We start from the raw sequence: 22608 nt of genomic DNA, 5'->3' as shown, positions 1-22608 counted from the left end.
AGCATTAGGCAATGCTTCAGAACCTTGCTCTACTGAACTTGACTGAGCTTGAAGTGAAGTTGGCTCTAACTGAAAGGCATCTAGGTAAAGCTGTAACAATTGATGGTCTGCGAAGTCATTCTCTTTCATCTATTTGGCATCTATTGGTGAATAATTGTGAAATTTCACCAAGTATCTCCTGGAAAATTTATCCTTGACCTTTCTTTCCTTATGTGCTGAAATTTACTCGGGTACCAAAATCTCATCCAGCTTCTCAACCTCATGCTGAATTTCAACAAACATATCCTTTGGCACATCACCACGAAAAGGCCTCAACAAACTAATACAAAAGGCATTGTGTATCCGCCAATGTGGAGTTAATTTTAGTCGACATGCCACATTGCTGATCTTTTTCAACACTTAGAAGGGCCCATAGTATCTCATACTTAACTTTGGATAGTCTCTTAGAAGGGCCTATAGTATCTCATACTTAACTTTGGATAGTCTCTTTCTTTCTATTTTTTGAGCCTCGTCTTTTCAAAATGTAGCAATACATAATTGCCTTCATTAAATCGCAAAGTATGTCTATGGCAATCAACTATCTTTTTTTTTACTTTTCTTGTGACCTCTGAAGTGCATACTTTATCTTTATATAGGTTGCATGCAAGTTTTCCACATAACAAATCAGCCTCAAAGATCTTATCCTTAGTTTGCAAGATAGGTGGTACCTTCTTGCCATTCTAAACCACCTCAAATGGAGCTTTACCAGTGAAACTATGCACTATGTTGTTGTAAGCAAACTCAACCAAGGGAAAATACTGCTCCCACTTTGTCTTGTGGTTTGAAACTTAGCACTTGCAAAATCGTTTCTGCATTGTGGAGAATTCGGCTCTCATAAACCACAACTCGGCCATCCTGCATAAGAACAACTCCAATGATGTTACAACATTCATCACATTGAACGACGAATGACTTTCTTAGATCGGGCAATACAAGCATAGGATTTGAAGTCATCTTTTCCTTTAACTTTTCAAATGCTGAAATTTCCATTGCTGTCCATTTAAATAACACATCCTTCTTTTCCAAAGCATGCAATGGAGATGCTATTTCAGCAAACCCGTGTATATGCTTCTTGTCGTAAGAACATAAACCCAAGAAGTTGCAGATCTTATGCATATTTCTCAAAAGTGGCCATGATCATATTGCATCAACCTTTGCAGGGTCCACGCAAATACCATCAGTTGATATAATATGCCCCAAAAAGTTTATTCCATGCCAAAATAATTCACTTTTCTTATCATTGATAACCAGCCTATGCTCATGCAGTTCATTGAACACAATGTCCAAGTGTCTTCTATACTTTGCCTCGTTCTTTGAATAGACAATCGTGTCATCAAAGAAAGTTGCCACAAATCATTTGTGGCTTGAAAATGCGATTCATCATCCGATTGAAAGTGGCAATAGCATTTGTAAGCCCAAAAGGCATGACAAGAAACTCATATAGCCCGAAAGATGTTTTGAAAGTTATCTGAGGCATATCCTATGGTCTAATGTGTATTTGAGGATACCTAATTTTTAAATTTGTATGATTGAATATGGTTGCCCTTTGAAATCTATCCATAACATCATCGATCCGAGGAATCAAAAAGCGATCTTTATTGTGATCTTATTCGGAGTACAATAATCACTGCACATATACCATGAACCATTCTTTTTTTGCATCAAAAGTACTAGAGAGCAAAAAGAAGATGAGATGGGCTGAATAAAACCTTTTTTTAATAGCTCATTCACTTGACTCATAATCTCTTCCTATTGGGCTGCACTGACTGTGTAGGGTGGCTTATTAGGTGGATTATTCCCAGGGATAAGATCTATGCCATGATCTCCTCCTATTGGGCTGCATTGACTTTGTAGGTTGGCTTATTAGGTGGGCTACTTCTAGGGATAAGATCTAGGCCATGATATTTCAGCCTTTCAGGTGGTAGCTGCCCAGGAAGTGACTGAGAGAAGCAATTAGTATACATTTTCAGAAATGACATGCGATCCTTCTCTAACTTAGACATATTCCTAACATTCTCACTATTGTCTTTATCCTTAGTAAAATCTAAGCACGCTGAAAGATGATTTTTCATTACTTTTGAAATGGCAGCTATAGATACAACTGGGACAGATTCACCTTTCAATTTTACATCAAGTGTGAGTATCTTTCCTTATGCTAAATAGTAATCTCTTTTGCACGAGAATCAATCATTGCATGTATACGATGACACCATGGCATACCAAGCAATACATTATAACCCTCAAGTGGAGCAATGAAGAATTCTTCTATGTCCACATATCCCTATATATGCAACCGAAGCTTTCCAATGAGTGGCGTGACATGCTCTGAATGGCCTTTACATGCCATTTTAACTTGTCTCATGGGCCCCATCTCATCCTCTTTGATGCCTAGATGGGTTGTCTTATCAATAGAAATGAAGTTGGCTCGTGCACCATTATCAAAGAAAATCAATGTACGTTGATGCCTAATTTTGCCTCATGCTCTCCACAACTTAGTAGCATTATTAGGGCTGATCACTAACAACATCGAGCAACAATTTCACTGATGTTTTGGGCTTCTTTCCCTTAGGGTCTCCTTGATTTCTGATTTTTCAGCTTGATGCCTATTGGGATAGTCTCTTCCAATGTGACCCTCTTGCTCACAAATAAAACATTTATTTGCAGCCATCTATTCCCTATGTTGTGCCAATGTTTTTAAACCCTTTCTTTGCTATCTTGGCCTCTTTTCAAGCTGATTTTCAAATCCATCCCTTTTCTTAGCCTTAAACAACTTTCTTTTCGGCTTCTCCCTACTCTCTAGGAGCCCGAGTTCTTCCCACGCAGCAAAGCATCTGCTGTAGCAACAATCTCTATAAGCTGAGATATGCTAGACACTATGGATTTAATGCAAAGATCCTCACAAACATATTTTTCCACTTGCTCTTGAAGGGGTATGGCATGATAAGAAGTGACAGGTGTTACATCAATAAATATAACTTATTGGGAAACAAGCACGAGAGATGACCGTCCGGGGTTAAGGGGAGCTTAGGAAGTAAGTGAGTCATAAAAATTAGTATAACTCACCGGGTAATGACGGCTGGCAGGAGGGAGACGTCAGTTTTCTCCAGCATCTTCCTTAGCGTGGTTGGGTGGAGAGAGAGAGACTTCTCGTGTCGCATCAAGAGGGTCGACAGGGCTCAGAGGGGCATCTGCAGAAGATAGTCCCGTAATTTTGTCAGAAACTTTATACTGGTATCAGAGCGGGGGGCCTGGAGACGGGAGATTTAATTGCAATTGAAAATGGGTATCGTTGCTATGGGCCGCTTGCAATTGTAGTCGGGCCATGCCAATCGTCACTTCGACCACGTCCCACCTCAAGTCATTTCGGCCACGTCTTGCCTTTAGCCATTCTGGCCACGTCTTGGGCCACGCCAATCACTACTCCGGCCACGACTCGCCCAGATTTTCCATAATTTTCAGGGCCACATCCGGTGACACGGTAATCCAGAGTTCTTGTCGACAGGAAAACACGACCCGTTTTGTCACACTGCCCAACATGTCTTATTTCTCGTGCCACGCTACTTGCACACAACTAGTGCAGATTTGAGGAAAGCCACACTGCTCCTGGCGCCGTCTCTACCACTGAGCTATAGGGGCTGTCGACATCTGTCCTACCTTTGTAATGAGGGAAGCACTTTTGTTTCTAAATTTCTTGCTTTTTCTTTCCAATTCCAGTGTATAGATGGAGGGGAAAGAGAGAGAGGGGGTAATCGAAGGCTCTAGTTTCGGGGACCACCCTATGGTGGATCTCCATGAAACTTAAATGCAAGAACACTGGGAAGAATTTTTTGCTACACGAGAACAATTTGATGATTTAACTGCTCGTGTGCAAGCACAGGGGGTTCAAATGGAGTTGCTAACTCAAGCACTCACCGAAATAAAATCCCAATTAGCTTTATTACTAGAAAGGAATAAAGGTAAGGTATTGACCTTAGATATTCCATCTTCATCGAAAGATCTAGATGTGACTATGCAAGACCCTAGGGAACCCCACCAAAACCCAGTGTTAAAAGATATGAAACCCCCTCACTTTCATGGGGAGGAAAAAGATAGAAACAAAGATACTATCTTTAACTTCCTCCAAAAATGGGAGGATTTGCACAAATTAAAGAATACTCCATCATATCTTTAAGCGCTGGAGACCAGTTTAACCTTGGGGCCAAAGGCATATAAGTGGTGGAGAACTTTAAAGGAGGCAAATAAAATACCCGAAACTTGGGCTCAATTTGAGTCGGTCTTTTTGAAAGAATTTCTTTCTAAGAATGAAATGGAAAGAAATTGGGAAGATTGGGATTTTGTCGAACAAAAGAGAAGACCTTTGCTGATATATCTCGAGGAGTATTGTGAGATAATCCTCAAATTGGAAGAAATAGATGAATTTCAAAAGACAAGAGGATTCATAAGGGGACTAGATAAGGCCTGTAAAAAGAAAGTGAAAAGGTCTCCACCTAAGACGCTTGAAGAGGCAATTAAATTTGCATTAATCAATGAAGATAATATGCGTCCAGGTGCACTCACTAGTCTCATTGACACGGAGCCCAAGACTAAGGAATTTGAGGCCTCCAAATTTGTAAGCAAATCCAAAAGGAAAATGCCATTCCTTAAGGGTAAGAAACAACCCTTTGAAAAGAAACAATATGTACGACCGAAGCTAAGTCAAGATGACTTTGATAAGGCCAAAAAAAAAAGTTTGTGTTTCAATTGCCTATCTCCTAACCATGCTGCTTGGAATTTCCCTCAAAGGAAAAAGGGGGAACCAAAAAAGAAAGGCTGTGTTTCAATTGCCTATCTTTTAACCATGCTGCTTGGAATTGCCCTCAAAGGAAAAAGGGGAAAGATAAAGGAAAGGATAAGGATAAGGACAAGGGCAAGGGAAAAGAGAAATAAATCCATGTAGTACAGACCTTGGAATTAAAGGGGTATGAAAGGTATAAATCTTTAGAGGTCTTGCACAAGGATGTACAACATGGGTGTTGTATGTCAATTTCTATGTGGCAACCTACCTTCACGCCACATGATTTAGTTAGAGTGCATGGATTGATAGGTGGGAAGAGGGTTAGAGTCATGATTGATGACTCTGCCACCCACAACTTCATCAGTTATGCACTTGTCAAAAAGTTGAAACTTTCCTAACAAAAGAGTGAGCATCAATATGTTGTTCGTATGATGCAAGGTCAAGATAATAAAATATGGGATACAATGGTATCCAATTTGGAAATCGATATTCAAGGATATAAAGATAAACTTGATTTTCAAATTATGAATATGGAAAGAGCCGATATTGCTTTGGGGAGGGAGTGGTTATGGGGATTGGAACCATCCTTAAAGCGTAGTTATCATCATAATACACTGGAATTTGAAAGGGATGGTAAGACTTTTGTGATTCAAGGTGAACATGAAGTATCTGATAACCCTTTGATGTGTTCCTTTGAAGTTCAGAAGCTGATAAAGAAGGAAGCTTGTGAGGTATATATGTTATGGTCCCTTCCTGTACATGACACTTTTACTTCTTGTAATATAAAGCAGCAATTTTCTTATGCTTGTGAGTTGAATGTAAATAATGAATTAAGTGGTTTGTTAGACGAATTAAAAGATGTGTTTCCATTTGACTTACCTGTGGCCTTCCACTAGATAGGACACAACACCAAGAAGTCGAAAGACAAATCAAGGATTACCTTGATAAGGGGTTTATATAACCCAGCAATTCACCTTGGGCTTCGCCAATTTTATTGGTGAAGAAAAAAGATGGTTAGCTTTAATTGGGGAATAGACCAAAATGAAAGTTTTCAAAAACTCAAGGTAACCATTGCTACAGCTCCAATACTATTAATTGTGGTTCCCAATAAACCATTCGTGGTTGAAGCTGATGCCAGTGACAGGGCAATAGGCACGGTCTTATTACAAGAGGGTCGACCGGTTGCTTTTAAAAGCAAGAAATTAGACTGTGCAAAACGGAATTATTCCGTTTATGAGAGAGAGCTGTATGCAATAGTACATGCAATGAAGAAATGGAGGCACTATTTGTATGGTGCCAAACTTTTGATCTTGTCGGATTATGAAAGCATTAAGTGGCTTAATGACCAACCGGATCTACAAGGGCGTAAAGCCAGATGGGCCAAACTCCTTCAAGAGTTCGACTATGAGATAAGGTATAGAAAAGGAAAGTATAATATAGTGGCTGATACACTTAGCAGAATGTCCATCATAAATAAATTGAGTTTTACTCAATTCTCTTTTGATTTGCTTGAATCCTTAAAAGAGAAATGCCAGGTTGATCCAACATATTCCAACATATGGGAAGCAATTGAAAATGGGGATCCAAATGGAAGGGCCTCCACTGAGGAAGGAACATCTGAGGATGTTCAACAAGAAAATGGAGCATCAAGGGTTGCTCAAATGGGATTCAAATGAAAGATTTTTACCATTGATAATGGTTATTTACTCTACAAGGGTAGGGTATGTGTCTCGAAAGATGATGAAATAAGACGCCAGATACTCTTTGAGTGTCATGATATCCCTAGTGTGGGACATCCAGGAGTTAATAAGACTTATAGTCTTATTAAAAGGCAGTTCTATTGGCCTGAAATGAATAAGGACGTCCTTGACTATGTAGTCAAATGTAATAAATGCCAGGTTAATAAAGCTGAAAGATTGAAAATGGGAGGACTTTTCCACCCATTAGAGATTCCTTCGGGAAAATGGGAGAGTATCTCCATGGACTTTATTGTTGCATTACCCAGAACACAGAGGGGGCACGACTGTGTGTGGGTGATTGTGGATAGGTTAACCAAAATGGCTAGGTTTATTCCAACTTCAATTGATGCTAAAACACCAGAATTGGCTAGATTGTTCATAGAGAACATATACCGATTGTATGGCCTTCCGGCAAATATAGTTTCTGATCGGGATAGAAAATTTGATAGTCAATTTTGGCGTGCAATATTTAGGAAGTTAGATACTAAACTTAGCATGAGCACAGCAGAGTATCCACAAACAGATGGGCAAACTGAAAGAGTTAACCAAATTCTTGAAGATATATTGAGAGCATATGTAAGTAAAAGGCAAACTAATTGGGAAGAGTATTTACTGATAGCCGAGTTTGCATATAATAGTGCCAATCACTCTTCCACTGGATATAGTCCATTTATGCTAATGTATGGGTTTCAGCCCAGAGGTCCTCATGTAGTAGGATTGCATAAGGAAAAGGTTCAGGCAGCAAAGGATTTTTTGGAGGATATGAATAGTATATTAAAATTTGCTCAAGAAAATATTAAGAAAGCTCAAGATCGAGCTAGAGCTTATGTAGATCTCACTGAAGAGACATCTCCTTTGAAGAAGGGGAATTGGTCTATCTTAAAGTGCCTGGACAAACTAAAACCATGAAAATGGGACGATTTCCAAAGCTTTCACCCAGGTATTGTGGTCCTTTCACAATACTTAAGAGGGTGGGGAAATAGGCTTACAAGCTCCAACTACCTACTGGTAGTAAAACACATCCAGTTCTTCATGTAAGTAAGCTAAGAAAGAAGCTGGGTGATATGGATAATCTAGTCTTAAATGATAAGATTGAGGAGCTATTCAGTGACCAATCTATTCCACATGAACCAGAAAGAATTTTAAATGTTCGTAATAGACGAACAAGGCATACTATTTATCAAGAATGTCTGGTAAAATGGAGAGATTGTTCAGAAGAAAGCTCAACATGGGAGCAAGTAAGCACTTAAAAAAAAAGGTTTCCCAATTTACAGTTGGACCTTCCAAGTATCGTTTTCAAGGACGAAACCGATTCTTAAGGGGGAGGAAATGTTACATCAATAAATGTAACTTATTGGGAAACAAGCTCAAGAGATGACCGTCCTGAGGCCTTGGGCGCCCGTACGGGTTTAAGTGGAGCTTAGGAAGTAAGTGAGTCATAAAAATTAGTATAACTCACTAGGTAATGACGGCTGGCAAGAGGGAGACATCAGTTTTCTCTAGCATCTTCCTGAGTGTGGTTGGGTGGAGAGAGAGAGAGACTTCTCGTGCTGCATCAAGAGGTCGACGGGGCTCAGAGGGGCGTCTGTAGAAGACAACCCCGTATTTTTGTCAGAAACTTTATAACAGGCAACAATGCATCCCAAAACTTGTTATTGTATTGCTCCAAATTCTTACATTCCTTAGCATCTAGCTTATTCCAAGCTGTCATGATGTCCACCTCAAAGGTCCTTCTCAACCAATTCGATGTAAACATTTGCTTGAATTGTACCCACGATGACAATTCTCTACCTTGCATGAAAAGAGTGGATCACGATTGCAATGCATTTCCTTTCAAGAAAGTGGCTGCCCTTCGAATGGTTGAGAACTTGGTGAAGTTTTCCCCTTAATAGCTGAATGAAAGTCAAAGCTTTCAGGCTTCAGCCTATCTTGTGCACCGTTGAAGGACTCAAACTTCATTGCTTTTCCACCCTCATCATAGTCTTTTGCTGCTCCTTTCGGTGTCAAGTTGTCATACTCTTCAAAACCAACACCATACATAGGATTTGCATGACCAGCATTCATTCCTTGAGCCCCATGAGCATTCGGGGGTGTAGATGCATTACCAAACATGCTACTTTGTGCCCCAGACATCAAGCCAATGTTGCCATACATAGGGTTTTGCACATTTCCAGCCATACCCGAATACATTGGGCCTTGCACACCATGCATTGGTTGTTGCATACCATAGGGATTTTTGCTATACATTCCTGTATGCGGTCCTTATCCAACCATAGCATGAAAAATTGTGCTTCCACTAAAGCATCTTGGCTGCCCCATCATAGCATGCATGTCCAGTTGTCCAAATTCCATTGGATTAGCACTTCCATGATGGCCTGGCATTTCCCGTGTAAGTACCAATTGTTTAGCTTCATTAACATCTTTGGGAACTTCAAATGAAGGCTTTGACATTTCCTTTGATGCGTCTTGCTATCTTGAAGGTGTAGAAGATGACTTTTTTTTCTTGCCCTTGCTGTTCCTCTTCAAAGCATTCAAAAATCCGATGAATTGAGGATCCTTTGCCAATTCATCAAAGAGATTTATTGTTATTCTCATCCAATTCTTAAATTGGTCATCAAATTCCTCCACTTTGATTGTCATCAACCTCGATATGCCTTGAAGGCCCTACATGTCACCAGGTGGTGATACTTTTTGCAGTTGCTTTCCTTATTTACTTATATAAATATTTTATTTTTCTTTTCTTTAGTTGCTGTTGCTTTTTACCCCCAGAGTTCTCTTGGATTAAGCTGAGATCTTTGCATGGCCAGAAGAGGTAGCCATTGGGACAAATTGGACTAATGGTTTGTTTGAGCCTTAGGACCGGTTTCATATTGAATGGGCACTAAAGAATAGAATGCCAGTGGTTTGGGATTGCGTGCTTTGCCATTGGAGATGGTGCAGGACAATGAGCCCGGCCAAGACAGAAGGGATTTGTCAGGGGTAGGGGTAGTAATAGATGGTCAGAAGAAGACTGTTGAGGAGAATCCGACTCCCGAAGCTCTATGTTAGGATCTACATCCTTAGATTTTTCCTTCACAGTTTCTTTTGATTGTGGACTCTCTTCCTCTAGACCATGTTTCTTTTGTTGTTGCCTTTGCGCTCTAGTAACGACACTAATCATTGGGTCAACTGTCTCAAAAGTCACCCTACGGGGGGTATGAATTTAGACCTAACCCCAATCTCTTGCCTTGTTGTTTCTACTTCAACGGTGGCTGAGTTGCACTTCTTCCCACCATCTAGCATGTGTTTTAGCATCCGCCAATGTAGTTGGCCTTTGTAGGCTAATATGCTGATGGACTTCATACAACAATATATGGTACTTTGTGTGACCAATCCTCCTTTCAATCTACTGAGAGGTGAGGTTTGAGGGGTGTTGTGATGTAGTGTAGGGATAATTAGCCTTAGTCTTAGAACTTGCTTTCAATTTCAGCCATTGGATGTGTTGGTTTTGTGGTTAAATTCCACATTGATCGATGCAGTATTTATGACTGTAGTGTCGGGGATATCCTTCTTGTCACTGTCACATTGTACAATGGTCTGTATTTGCTTGATTTATATGAGAGGAAAGCTTAGAGGATGTGTTATAGGTTGATGCCACTATTATGAATGACATTGTGTTATTGCATGCTCGATTTGGTCATCTCAATTATGATAGTTTACTTCTCTTGAGCGCAAAAATATGGTGTTTCATCTCCCTCCATGTGATAGTACATACTGATAATGCATGTGAGAGTGGTATACTTGGGCAGAATGCATCGTGCTTCATTTTTCAAAAGTGGTCTATGCTTGCTAATAAAAAATTACAACTTGGGCATAAAGTGATGTTTGTGGATCCATGCGTGTCAAATCTATTGAAGGATGCTTATATTTTGTTACTTTCATTAATTACATTACTTGTCATTGTTGGGCATATGCTTTGAGGCACAAATCAGAAGTGTTTGCATGCTTTAAAACCTTCTTGGCTTTGGCTGAAAATGGTAGAGGATGCAAGTTGATTACTCTCCGTACAGATCGAGGGGGGAATACATATCACGAGAGTCCTTTTTTTGTTGGGGGGGGGGTTTGAAAGGGGCATTAGACATCAATGTACTACGCGTTACACACCTCAACAAAATGGTATGGTTGAAAGAAAAAATGGACTTTGATGGAGATGGCACATTGCATCCTTTCACACAATAAGGTGTCCCTCCAAGTTTTGGCTTGATGCCATTATGTGTGCAGTATATATGCTGAATCACAGTCCCACTAAAGCATTGGCTGAATGTACACCTTATGAGGCTTGGAATGGTTGGAAGCTAGTGATGTCACACATTTGTGTCTTTGGTGGTTTGGCATATGCTTTGGTTCCACAAGCATGAAGATGTAAGCTGCAAGACAAGGTTGTCAAATGCATTTTCATTGGTTACAATACAGAAAGTAAAACAATCCCTAGATGGCTATTGGATACATTATGGGACAACAAATGGTCCGGTCCACTTCTTGGTAGAACTAGAGCAGCTACTCGCCATGCATAAATTAACTTGGTTGTGTAGACACTAGTAGCTATTGTATGCAATGAGGAATCTATTTCTTTACATAATGCTTTAGAGGATGACATCTATGCAGCCAAAGCTCTATACATAGAAATGGCATATGGGAGTTATGCGACTTTTCTATTGGCAAGCGTGCTATAGTCACAAAGTAGGTTTACAAATTAAAAGGTAGATCTGATGTAAGTATTGATTGCTACAAGGCATGTCTCATTGCCAAAGGGTATGCCCAATAGCATGGGATTGACCATGATGAGATGTTTGCATCCACTTCACGTATGACTACCATTCACAGTGGCATTGCTTTGGCTATCCATTTTGATTGGCATGTGTAACAATTGGATGTGTAAATTGCTATTTTGAATGGTGATCTTCACGAGAAGGTTTATGTTAACAACCTCTTGGCTTTGTTAATCAAGGTGTGCTAGTTGTATAAGGCCTCTATGGTTTAAAATAGGCACATAGGCATGGTATGAAAAGATACATGCATATTTGATTGCTCTTAGTTACTATTAATAATTCACGCATTGAAAGCATGCTCTATGTTCCCAAAGACGGGGATAATCTCTTGATCCTCATTTTTTATGTGGATGATATGCTTTTGACTAGACCTCATGAGACACAAATTGCAGCTTTAAAGATTGAATCGTAGCATGCATTTGATGTCACAGAACTTGGCCATTTGCACTATTATCTTGGCATACAGTTTATTGCAATTTAAGGGGGGCATTATTTTGTAGGAGTCTAAATACATTTGGAAGCTCCTTGAGCGTCTTTAGATGCAAGATTGCAAGCTATCTCTACTCCAGTTGAGGTAGGCCATATGTTTACATTTGAGGATGCAGGAGATTCAGTTGATACTCTTGCAATTTAAGGGGGTCATTATTTTGTACTTTACACTTGAGGATGTGGGAGATTCAGTTGATACTTCTGCAATTTAAGGGGGGCATTATTTTGTATGCCAAGATAATTTGCACTATTATCTTGGCATACAGTTTATTGCAATTTAAGGGGGGCATTATTTTGTAGCAGTCTAAATACATCGGGAAGCTCCTAGAGCGTTTTTAGATGCAAGATTGCAAGATATCTCTACTCCAATTGAGGTAGGCCATATGTTTACACTTGAGGATGCAGGAGATTCAGTTGATACTTCTTTCTATGAGCAAGCTCTTGGCTGTCTATTGTATTTGTGTAATGCATGGTTGGATATTCAGTTTGGGATCTCTTAGTTGGCAAACTTTATGCATAGCCCTAGTTCTACGCATTGACAAGCAATCGAACATGTCTTTTGCTATCTTAAAGTTGCTTAGACATTAAGCCATTCGGATCCTAAAAGCACTTCTTTTTGCGTACATGTATTCATAGACAGTGATTGGGTTGGACGTTTTGACATGTGGGTGTCTACTAGCGGCAATTGTTTCATACTTGGTGATTCATGTATTTGTTGGTTGGATAAGAAGCAATCTATAGTGGTCACATCTAATTGTGAAGCTGAATACAGGGCAGCATTTATAGCTACATCATATGGCTCATAGGGTTGATCTTAGTATGGGATAGCAATCACTCACTCTATCTATACTAATAGTTAGAGTGCCATGGCAATTGCGAGGAATCTAGTATTTCATGCTCGCACTAAGCTCATTGAGGTGCATTATCATTACGTTAGAGAGAGGCTCCATGCTGTTAGAGATCATAGCCTGTTTTTTAGGCAGCAGCACAGCTGGTCCAGCAGTCGGACCAGCTGCACAGTCGGACTGTGCAGTCGGACTGCCACGTGGCAGTCCGACTGCCTGCAGCCGTTTTTACCAGGCTGCGCCCTATTTCTGGCGCCCCGTTCTAGGTGATTTTTCGCCTATTTATTGCTGACGTTTTCAGCAGTCTGGCCATCATTCTCTGTCGCAGATTACAGACCGGTGCCGTGCAGATCTCTGTCTCTGTTCGCAGATTTCAGACAGCAGACAGTGCAGACTGCAGCAGACTTCGAGGTGGACAGCAGGTCGCATCGTCGAGGTGGAGACACGCAGTCCAGCGCACTGCGCCCGTGTATATCTTTGTATTCAGCATTCTTTATACAGCAGATCTTCAGTGTACACTGTCTCTTTCTCTCCCTTCTCTCTCTGCGTTCTCTCTCTCTCAGTCCTACGCTTCCGCACCGCTGCACTCTGACATGGTATCAGAGCAGTGTTTGAGGGCTGACTGAGCGCAGAATCAACCTGAAGAGGAGTTTCCATCGCGACACAAATTTGCGTTTTTTGCGTTTAAGGGCAGACAGGAGGGCTGCGCCTTAGAACAAGGCTGAAACGAGTGTGGGCGCACAGGAAAGGAGTACAGGTGGTGGATTTGCTGCTGTTTACTGCTGTTTGTCGCGGAGAAAGTTTGAGTTTTCAACCTAAAAGTGCAGGTTTTGCTTTTTCATCGCCTCCGGCAGGTGAAGGAGCTTCGGGACGCTGAAGAGCCTTAGCAGGCTGAGTTTACTCAGTCAGAGGGGGCTGCTTTTGCGTTTGAGAAGGCATTGCAGGTGAAGATGTCTACAGAGATGGACTTGGAGTTCCAGGCGATTATGGACCGGAAGGTGCCTGTCTTACCGGCTCTTCCTACAGATCAGAAGCTCGACGGCGACAACTACCGCATTTGGCGCGTTATGATGTTGGCCATCCTTGAGTCCTATGATTTGGCAGAGTTGGTATAGGAGGATATTGACCGGCCTTCGGTAAGAGATGAGTCCAAACTCTCTTCCGATGCTCGTGCGGAATTGGCCAGGGCCCAGTCTCATTGGGACAAACTGAATGCCAGGATTCGATCCTTTCTCTTTCTATCATGCACTACAGCCGTGATCGCTCACATCGAGCACTTGACGGTGGCTCGTGAGATATGGCTAGAGCTTGATCAAATGTACAATCGGATGACCCTGATGAAGAGGGTTTCTTTGGAGGTACAGATGCGGACCTTGTCCGTCAATAAGTCTTCTTCGCTCAGAGAACACATTAACAAGCTAAGGCAGCTCCAGATGCAGGTTCAGAATGCGGGGAAGCCGATTTCCTCCGAAGACATGGCGATCACACTATTGTCCCAGTTGCCGCCACGATTCGGTACATTTTACTCTGCCCTTATTGCTTCGGGGCGAGAGTCTACTCTTCGGTGGGAGGAGTTGGTTCCTATGGTCTTGGACCAAGAGGAACAGTTGAAGGGACAGAATGCTTCCAAGACGGAGGCGTTGACAGGTCAAGCCTCTCAGAAGAAGGGGAAGGACCAAAAGAAGAAGAAGGGGGATAACAAGTCCAAGAAGGACAAGGACAAAGACTCCACATGTCATATTTGTGGAAAGACTGGCCATTGGAAGAAGGATTGCCCTGACAAAGACTCGAAGGACACCAAGAAGAAGGAAACCAAGGATTCTGGAGCGGTGGCTGCACCCTCATCAGCTGCATTTCTACATCTAGTTGTCATTGAGGACCCTTCACCGAATACTTCTGATGCTGCGCTGGCAGCTCCCCAAGCTCGAGAGTGGATTGTTGATAGTGGTGCCTCACGGCACATGACTCCTTCATCAGATGGTGTTGCCCAGCTGCGCCCTTCACATGGGCAGGTTCTCATTGGAGACAGCTCTTCAGTTTCTATTGCAGGTCGGGGTAAGATGCAGCTTATTCCGGATGGACGAGGTGGCACCCATACCTCAGAGGTTTTGCATGTACCAGGCTTAGGGTACCATCTCCTTTCAGTTCATAAGATTTGCTCCCTTGGTCTTTTGGTGGAGTTTGACAGTTCTACAGTGCGAGTCCTTGATCGTGAATCGAGGAAGGTTCTATCATCTGGATATGAGGAGAACGGCATTTACAAACTGAAGTCTTCCACTGCCCTCTCTACTCTTCTTCTTACCTCACAGTCACAGTCTGAATTATGGCATGCTCGGTTTGGTCACCTGAACTATGACTATCTTCGGAAGGCGTCACGTGGACAGCTTGTTCGCGGGTTGCCGGATATAGTGGTGAGCCAGCAGCCATGTGTCTCCTGCATACGGGGGAAGCAGCATAGAGATGCCATTCCCCACACCGCTTCGCGGCGGTCTACTTCACCGATGGAGTTAGTATCTACGGATCTATGTGGCCCTATGAGGACTGAGTCCCTGCGTGGGAGCTCGTACTTCATGCTGATCGTGGATGACTATAGCAGGATGACATGGGCCTATTTTTTGGCACTAAAATCAGAAGCTTTCTCGCACTTCAAGGATTGGCTTCTCTTTGAGGAGAACCGATCCGGCCGGAAGTTGAAGACCTTGCGATCCGACAAGGGAGGTGAATTTGTCTCTAATGAATTTGCTCGGTTTTGTGCAGATAGAGGAATTCACCAGGAGTTTGCCAATACGAATACTCCACAAGAAAATGGTATTCTCGAACGGAAGAACCGCAGTGTGATCGAGATGGCGCGCACCATGATGGAGCACCGACAGACCCCTCAGGTTCTGTGGGCCGAGGCTGTGGCTACTGCAGTCCACATCCTTAATCGATCCCCTACTTCGGCCGTGGAAGGGATGACTCCATTTGAGGCTTATTTTGGGTCGAAGCCAGATGTTTCTTACTTTCGGGTCTTTGGGTGTGATGCCTATGTTCACATTCCCAAAGCTCACCGTGACAAATTTGAAGCGGCTTCCCGAAAACAGGTATTTGTTGGCTACAGCTCCCAGTCCCAAGGCTACCGACTGTATGATCCCGTCAAGCGGGATGTATATACTAGCCGTGATGTGCGGTTTGTGGAGGTTCCGGCTTCTTCAACGGGTGAGGAGCACCCCGTTCTTGGAGATCCAGGGGAGAGTTTGGCTCCTTCTACAGTTCCATTGGAGCCTGTGCCGTTTGATTATGATTCTGTTTCTGACACAGAGTCTACTGTTCCACCGGATCCTTCTGAGGAGTTACCACCGGTGGACATTCCAGAGTCTTCTACTGATGGAGAACGACGAGGGGAGGTTCGGCCTCCTCCTCGCTGGGCCCGTGACACACTCCGTGATTCAGGGATCGAGGGGGTTCCTGAGGAGTGGGGACCGCAGGATGGTCCGCGGCGGTCACGGAGGCATCAGGCGCATTCTTCGGAGCTTGTTTGCTCCAATTATTGTTTGATGTCCCGTGTTATGCAGGATCGAGAGCCCACCTCCGTGAAGGAGGCTTTACAGTCCGCCCCATGGAAGAAAGCTATGGAAGCTGAGTTGGAGGCTATTGAGAGGAATGGCACTTGGTCACTTGTGCCACGCCCCCCGAAGAAGAAGGTGATTGGAGTCAAGTGGGTCTTCAAGACCAAATATCTCAGTGATGGTACTTTGGATAAGCACAAGGCTCGCCTTGTTGCTAAGGGTTTTGCCCAGCGCCCAGGTATTGACTGTCATGACACCTTTGCCCCTACAGCTCGTATGGCAACCATTAGAGCTGTTCTTGCTTTGGCTGGCCATAGGAGATGGCCTGTTTATCAGCTGGATGTGAAGTCGGCCTTCCTGAATGGTGATTTGAAGGAGGAGATCTACGTTGAGCAGCCTCCTGGCTTTGGTTCTTCAGATGGGAAAGTCTACAGGTTGAAGAAGGCCCTGTATGGTCTCAAGCAGGCCCCGCGAGCTTGGAACGAGAAGATTGATTCGTTCCTCCAGTCTCAGTTGGGATATCAGCGGTCCAAGGCCGATCAGCAGCTGTATGTTCACACTTCCGAGGATGGTTGTGTGCTGTTTGTATTATATGTTGATGATTTGATTGTCACAGTTGATGATGCACAGCAGGTCCAGGAGACAAAGTCAGCTTTACATCGGACGTTCGAGATGACGGATTTGGGGCTACTCCATTTCTTTTTAGGCCATGAGATTTATCAGTCTCAGAGGGGGATTTTTCTCTCCCAACAGAGATATGTGCAGGAGCTCTTGGTGACTTTTGAGATGGAAGATTGTCGGGCCCTCTCTACTCCTATGGATCCGAACTGGAAGGCCACTTCCCACTCAGCTTCTCCTTTGGCGGATGCGTCCCGCTATCGACAGTTGATCGGGTCTTTGATTTGGCTTCTCAACACCAGGGTTGATCTATGTTTTGCTGTTGGGCTCTTGGCAGGGTTCATGAGTGAACCTAAGACGGTGCATTGGCAGGCTGCTCAGAGGATACTTCGGTATCTGAGGGGGACGTCTGATTTGGGGATTCATTACCCCGCAGGGACAGATGGGTCAGATCTTGTACTTGCAGGTTGGAGCGACTCGGATTGGGCCGGTGACGTGGACCACAGGCGGTCTACAACAGGTTATTGCTTTACTTTGGGTGCAGGTGTTATTTCTTGGAGTAGCAAGAAGCAGCCCACGGTAGCCCTTTCGTCTACTGAGGCGGAGTATCGGGCCGCGTCTTCCACCACATGCGAGGTTGTGTGGCTTCGGAGACTGTTGGAGGAGCTTGGGTGCCCCCAGACTCGTCCTACATTGCTGCGATGTGACAATGAGAGTTGCATTGCCTTGGCGAGGAATCCTGTTTTTCATGCCCGGACGAAGCACATTGAGATCCAGTACCACTTCATCCGAGAAAAGCTTTTGGATGAGACCATCACTGTGGAGTATTGCAAGACGGAGGATAATCTTGCGGATTTGTTTACGAAGGCGCTTCCTCAGGCTCTACTTCGGCAACATTCCAGATCCCTCAGGCTTCTGCCCTGTCCAGGCTCTGAGAGGGGGTGTTAGAGATCATAGCCTGTTTTTTAGGCAGCAGCACAGCTGGTCCAGCAGTCGGACCAGCTGCACAGTCGGACTGTGCAGTCGGACTGCCACGTGGCAGTCCGACTGCCTGCAGCCGTTTTTACCAGGCTGCGCCCTATTTCTGGCGCCCCGTTCTAGGTGATTTTTCGCCTATTTATTGTTGACGTTTTCAGCAGTCTGGCCATCATTCTCTGTCGCAGATTACAGACCGGTGCCGTGCAGATCTCTGTCTCTGTTCGCAGATTTCAGACAGCAGACAGTGCAGACTGCAGCAGACTTCGAGGTGGACAGCAGGTCGCATCGTCGAGGTGGAGACACGCAGTCCAGCGCACTGCGCCCGTGTATATCTTTGTATTCAGCATTCTTTATACAGCAGATCTTCAGTGTACACTGTCTCTTTCTCTCCCTTCTCTCTCTGCGTTCTCTCTCTCTCAGTCCTACGCTTCCGCACCGCTGCACTCTGACACATGCAAGGAGAAGATTGAAGTAATTGATGATAAGGGTTTAGAAAATAATGATTTTTATATGTTGGGTTGTTGGGGGTAGGAAGATGTGGCCAATCTAATGTGTTTTTGTAGGTCGAGGCTTTTAGATTTAGCATGCAGGCTGCTGGTGACATGATGAGAAACTATCTGCTGCAAGTGCGGGAGCTGATTGTTGCGCGTGTGGTTGTTGTAGAGCAGAACACTATCAGAGTGTAGCAATGCAGAAGCAAATGACCAAGACAAAGAGTGAACATATATATATATATATATATATATATATATATATATATATATAGAGAGAGAGAGAGAGAGAGAGAGAGAGAGAGAGAGAGAGAGAGAGAGAGAATCTGCAGTGTAGAATGTTGTATAAGGATGCAGAAATATACATAGGTGCAGAGAGAATGTTTGCGTATGTCTCCACCTGGAAGATCTCAGTCTCTGTCAGCCCCAAGGGTAGTTTCCACGGTCTGCAGCCTGAAAACTGGGAGCACAATTGAGGAGGACTGCAAAAGCTAGGGCTAGTAAATAGGCAATACCAGGTCGGCTGCATGTAGCGGATTGGTCAGCAACCAGTCCGAGCATGAACTTATTATGAAGTGGATTGGGTGTATAGACTAAAGGGGCAGATGGTGAGAAGTTTGGAGTAGGGGCAAACAGGTTTCAGCTGTCAGGAACTGACAAGCGGATGACGAGAAGGCTGAAGTAAGTAGGAATAGGTTGCACAAGGTGGGAAGCTTCACAAGTAGATTGCGTGGACATATTTCCAATGGAGAGAGATCGCAAACAGTAGTGGCCAAGTTCAAGACTTGATCGTAGCTGAGGTGATGGTGGCTCACGAGCAAAGTGGTGGCTGGAAAGAGGTATGGCTCTGATACTGCTGTGAGGTTAGGATTCAGCAGCATGCACACTCTCACACACACTCACAATGAACAAGTGAACAGCAAGAAAGAGAAGAGTTGCTGGAAGGTCACATCCACTATGTGAGAATGATAATGAGAGGACAATCCCTAAGGTACCAAAGTACCACACCCACTGACGGGTGGGGAAAAAACTCTTATCTAGTTAGAAGGTAAAAGTCCATGGATAAGGGAGTGCTCACACCAGAACTATGGAGGAACACGATAAGTGTAACACTAGGTAGGGAATGGATTAGACTGGAATTACAAGAGCATTGGAGCTCCAAAATGTCTGTATCAGACTCTGACTAGGGCTGACAAACAGGATATGACTAGCAGAAATGTAATGAATGTGTGTTGTTCTGCTACTCTCTTTCTTAGAGATTTGTTACTGACAAATTGCCTTTTAGGTATCCGGAAAATGCTGCCTTGATGTTTGTGGTTTCTTTTTTGTTGGTTGTAGCAACAATCTCTTTGGGGGTATGCAAGGAGTTATAATCCAATGCCAAATGCTGTTTATGCAACTTTTTCACCCAACTTGTGAACTCTATAGTATATTCTGCCTGGTTCAATGAGGCTAGTCCGTCTACAGAGTTCACAAAGAGCTGCTGCAGCCACATGGCTTGTATCATAATGTCACAATCAAAGCAAGGTGAGAAGGATTGTATAAGGTGGGAATGGTGTTGCAAGCTTGTGTTGTTAGAGAGGGAGTTGTACATTGATGAGGGATTTTGTATACTGTAAATATGCTCAATACAGCTAACAGAGTGCTGCTTTGATTGTGTTTGTAATTCTTTGTGTAACATATTCAGCATTAAGATTGAAAACCAGCTTATACTGCAGTTGAGATTGATCTGTGTATTTATAAGCTTACGGGAGCTCTTTCATGTTTTAAAGGTCAAAATTTGAATTATTTGATTTAATTGGGAGATGTCTTCTGGCAGGATTCCTTCACTCGTGCAAAGAAGTGGGTGCAAGAATTACAGAGACAAGGTGGTGCTGTGAATTAGTCACTTTTTGTTACCCTAACTTTATACTGTGAAGTCACTGTAAACTTATTAAAGAGTAGTGATTCACTATGGTTACCAGAGTGTATACTAGAGGCATGTAGTCTAATACACTTTGAGAGAGATGGTCTCCTTGGTGTAAGTAGTGTGTACCTTAGAGGAAAGGGTATGCCAGAGAAGGACTTGTTCTGGTATGCTGTTCATTGTATCACTCTGTGCACAGGTGCATGTGTACGTCTAATAGACACTTGAGAGAGAGGGTCTCCTTGGTGTAAGTAGTGTGTACCTTGGAGAAAAGGGTATGCCTGACAAAGACTTGTTCTGGTATGCTGTTCATTGTATCACTCTGTGGACAGCTGCATGTGTACTCACTGACAAGCAAGGTTGAGTACTATATGTTAAAAGAGTATAAAGAGAGGAAAATGAATGCTTTTTAGTCCACTTTTGTTGTGTGTTTGTATTTTGATGTTGGAGAGATCTTGAGAGAGTAGGAACTTCATTATATCAAGTGACTGCTTATGGCCTTAATGTCCTGCCAATGACCTAGAAGTTTTGTATGGGTTTAGAAGTAGCAGAAATACTTGCAGGCATGGCTTCCAAATTAGGTCAACCCTTTTTACCCAAGAGGTTATGGCAACCCTTTGTAAGGACTAAAATTGATAGAGGTTTTTCAATAATCAAATAATTGAAATGGCATGTAAATGACTTCTGAAGGACTCCTGATTTACTGTATTGCAGGAAATGCAAACCTTGTGATGGCTCTTGCAGGCAATAAATCTGATTTGGCATCAAAGAGGAAGATTGAAACAGAGGTAAAAGTGTTGTACCTTTTTCAAGTGCTGAGACTTCGTAAAGTATGGTACAGCTCAAACGTTTTTGCTCTTGTCCGTGCTGTGCCTTAGGTTTGAAATCTTTCTCCGTTATGCTGTGTTTTCTCCCTTTTAGGAAGCACAAACATATGCTGACGAAAATGGACTCTTTTTCATGGAGACCTCAGCTAAGACTGCACAAAATGTGAATGAGCTATTTTATGAAATCGGTACGATGTTCATTGCTTTTCTGTTTGTTGACAACTCTTTATAAGATCCCTGAAGGTGCCATCGTTACTTCATGGATTTCAATGTCTTTCAAGGTTCTCTTGAGCACTCTTACTTTCAACTATATTGGACAAGCTGCAAGAGGATGAGAACTTTGATGAAATGTTCGATAACAGAGGCATAACTCAAATTCGAGTATAAAGTGTGCTAAATACATTTTATTTGTTGAGAATAGAGAGGAGAGACAGTTAGGTGAGTGTTTGAGGAATCTTGTAAAATACTTTTGACTTTTGAGTTGACATGCATGCAGCAAGAAAGCTACCAAAAGCTCAACCTGTCCAGCCTCCCAGTGGAATGTTGCTGACTGACAGACCTGTAGAAAGAACCACGAAGAGTTCATGCTGCTCATAGATCCAGTCAATGATCTGAAGTCATGGTGTTGGGATTTAGCTGCTTCCATGTGTATTATCATATTGTTTCACAGACAAATTCTGTGGACAAATATTAGTATCCAAAATACATCTTGTATACAACTCACAACTCTCTAGTTGTATTCCGCTACTGAGAAAGTGGAAATGCAAACTTGGTATTTATGTTGATAGGAAAGGGTTCATTTTATCCAGGATTGACTGTCTGATTGCCTACTTTGGTTTTTAAATTATAATGTAAAGTCCCGTGCAATAAATAACTACAGGTGGGACACCTAATTTGTAACAACAGTACTAAAGGTTCATCTTTCTCATCTTCCCAGAAATGATTTGACCACTTTATTTTACCTTTTGAATTGCAATTTTAATGACTTTAATTTGAAGGCAAGTCTTCCCTCACAGGTGAAGGGAGCAACTAGTTGAGGTTGAAATTAAAATGAAACTTTTCACGCCCCGCGTGGAAGTGCACTTGTGTGAACTTGTTCTGACCATCATAGATTTCCATCATAGATTTGTCTAATAGTTTATGGAATGCTTATTGTTTCTTATTTAAAGCTCCACTTTAGTACACAATATTTCACACAAAGTGAGCTTTGAACATCACGACAATGGATATTCTTGAATCTGATTGGAAAGCTCCACCGAAGTGCATGATAATTCATGCTAGTCAAACTTTGAATTTCAGAATGGATATTCTTGAAGCTGACTTTCTGGGGTGTCATTCAAAGTCATGTTTGCGAGGGTGCTCTGTTAGCTTTTTGGACCATATTAAGATATTGAGTGGGTGATACATAGCTTGTTTTTTTACAAAAGCACCATGATGATCTGTTGAAAGAGAGTGAAGCTGCATTGTCCTGTCAATTTTAGTCCAAATCTAGGAAGCCTATCAAAGCTATAAAAAATCAGTATGGACTTATTTGGCAACCAAACTC

At 42.7% G+C, this 22608-nt stretch overlaps 1 protein-coding gene across 1 annotated transcript in view; it reads left to right on the top strand.

The window, feature by feature from the left end:
* Positions 1-21870, top strand: part of LOC148019962 (ras-related protein RHN1-like) — a 32116-nt gene extending 10246 nt beyond the window's left edge. Inside the window, exons 4-7 of the mRNA XM_087700184.1 lie at positions 20149-20197; positions 20950-21023; positions 21157-21250; positions 21559-21870. Coding sequence (XP_087556310.1) covers positions 20149-20197; positions 20950-21023; positions 21157-21250; positions 21559-21659 — 318 coding nt within the window. The 3' untranslated portion in view covers positions 21660-21870. The remainder of the gene's footprint in view (positions 1-20148; positions 20198-20949; positions 21024-21156; positions 21251-21558) is intronic.
* The last annotated feature ends 738 nt before the right edge of the window (positions 21871-22608 follow it).

This window comes from Lygodium microphyllum, chromosome 19 (genome assembly GCF_053477565.2).
Source record: "Lygodium microphyllum isolate KBCC chromosome 19, Lygodium_microphyllum_v1.1.10, whole genome shotgun sequence".
NCBI lineage: Eukaryota > Viridiplantae > Streptophyta > Polypodiopsida > Schizaeales > Lygodiaceae > Lygodium > Lygodium microphyllum.
This window is presented reverse-complemented; position numbering and strand designations above follow the sequence as displayed.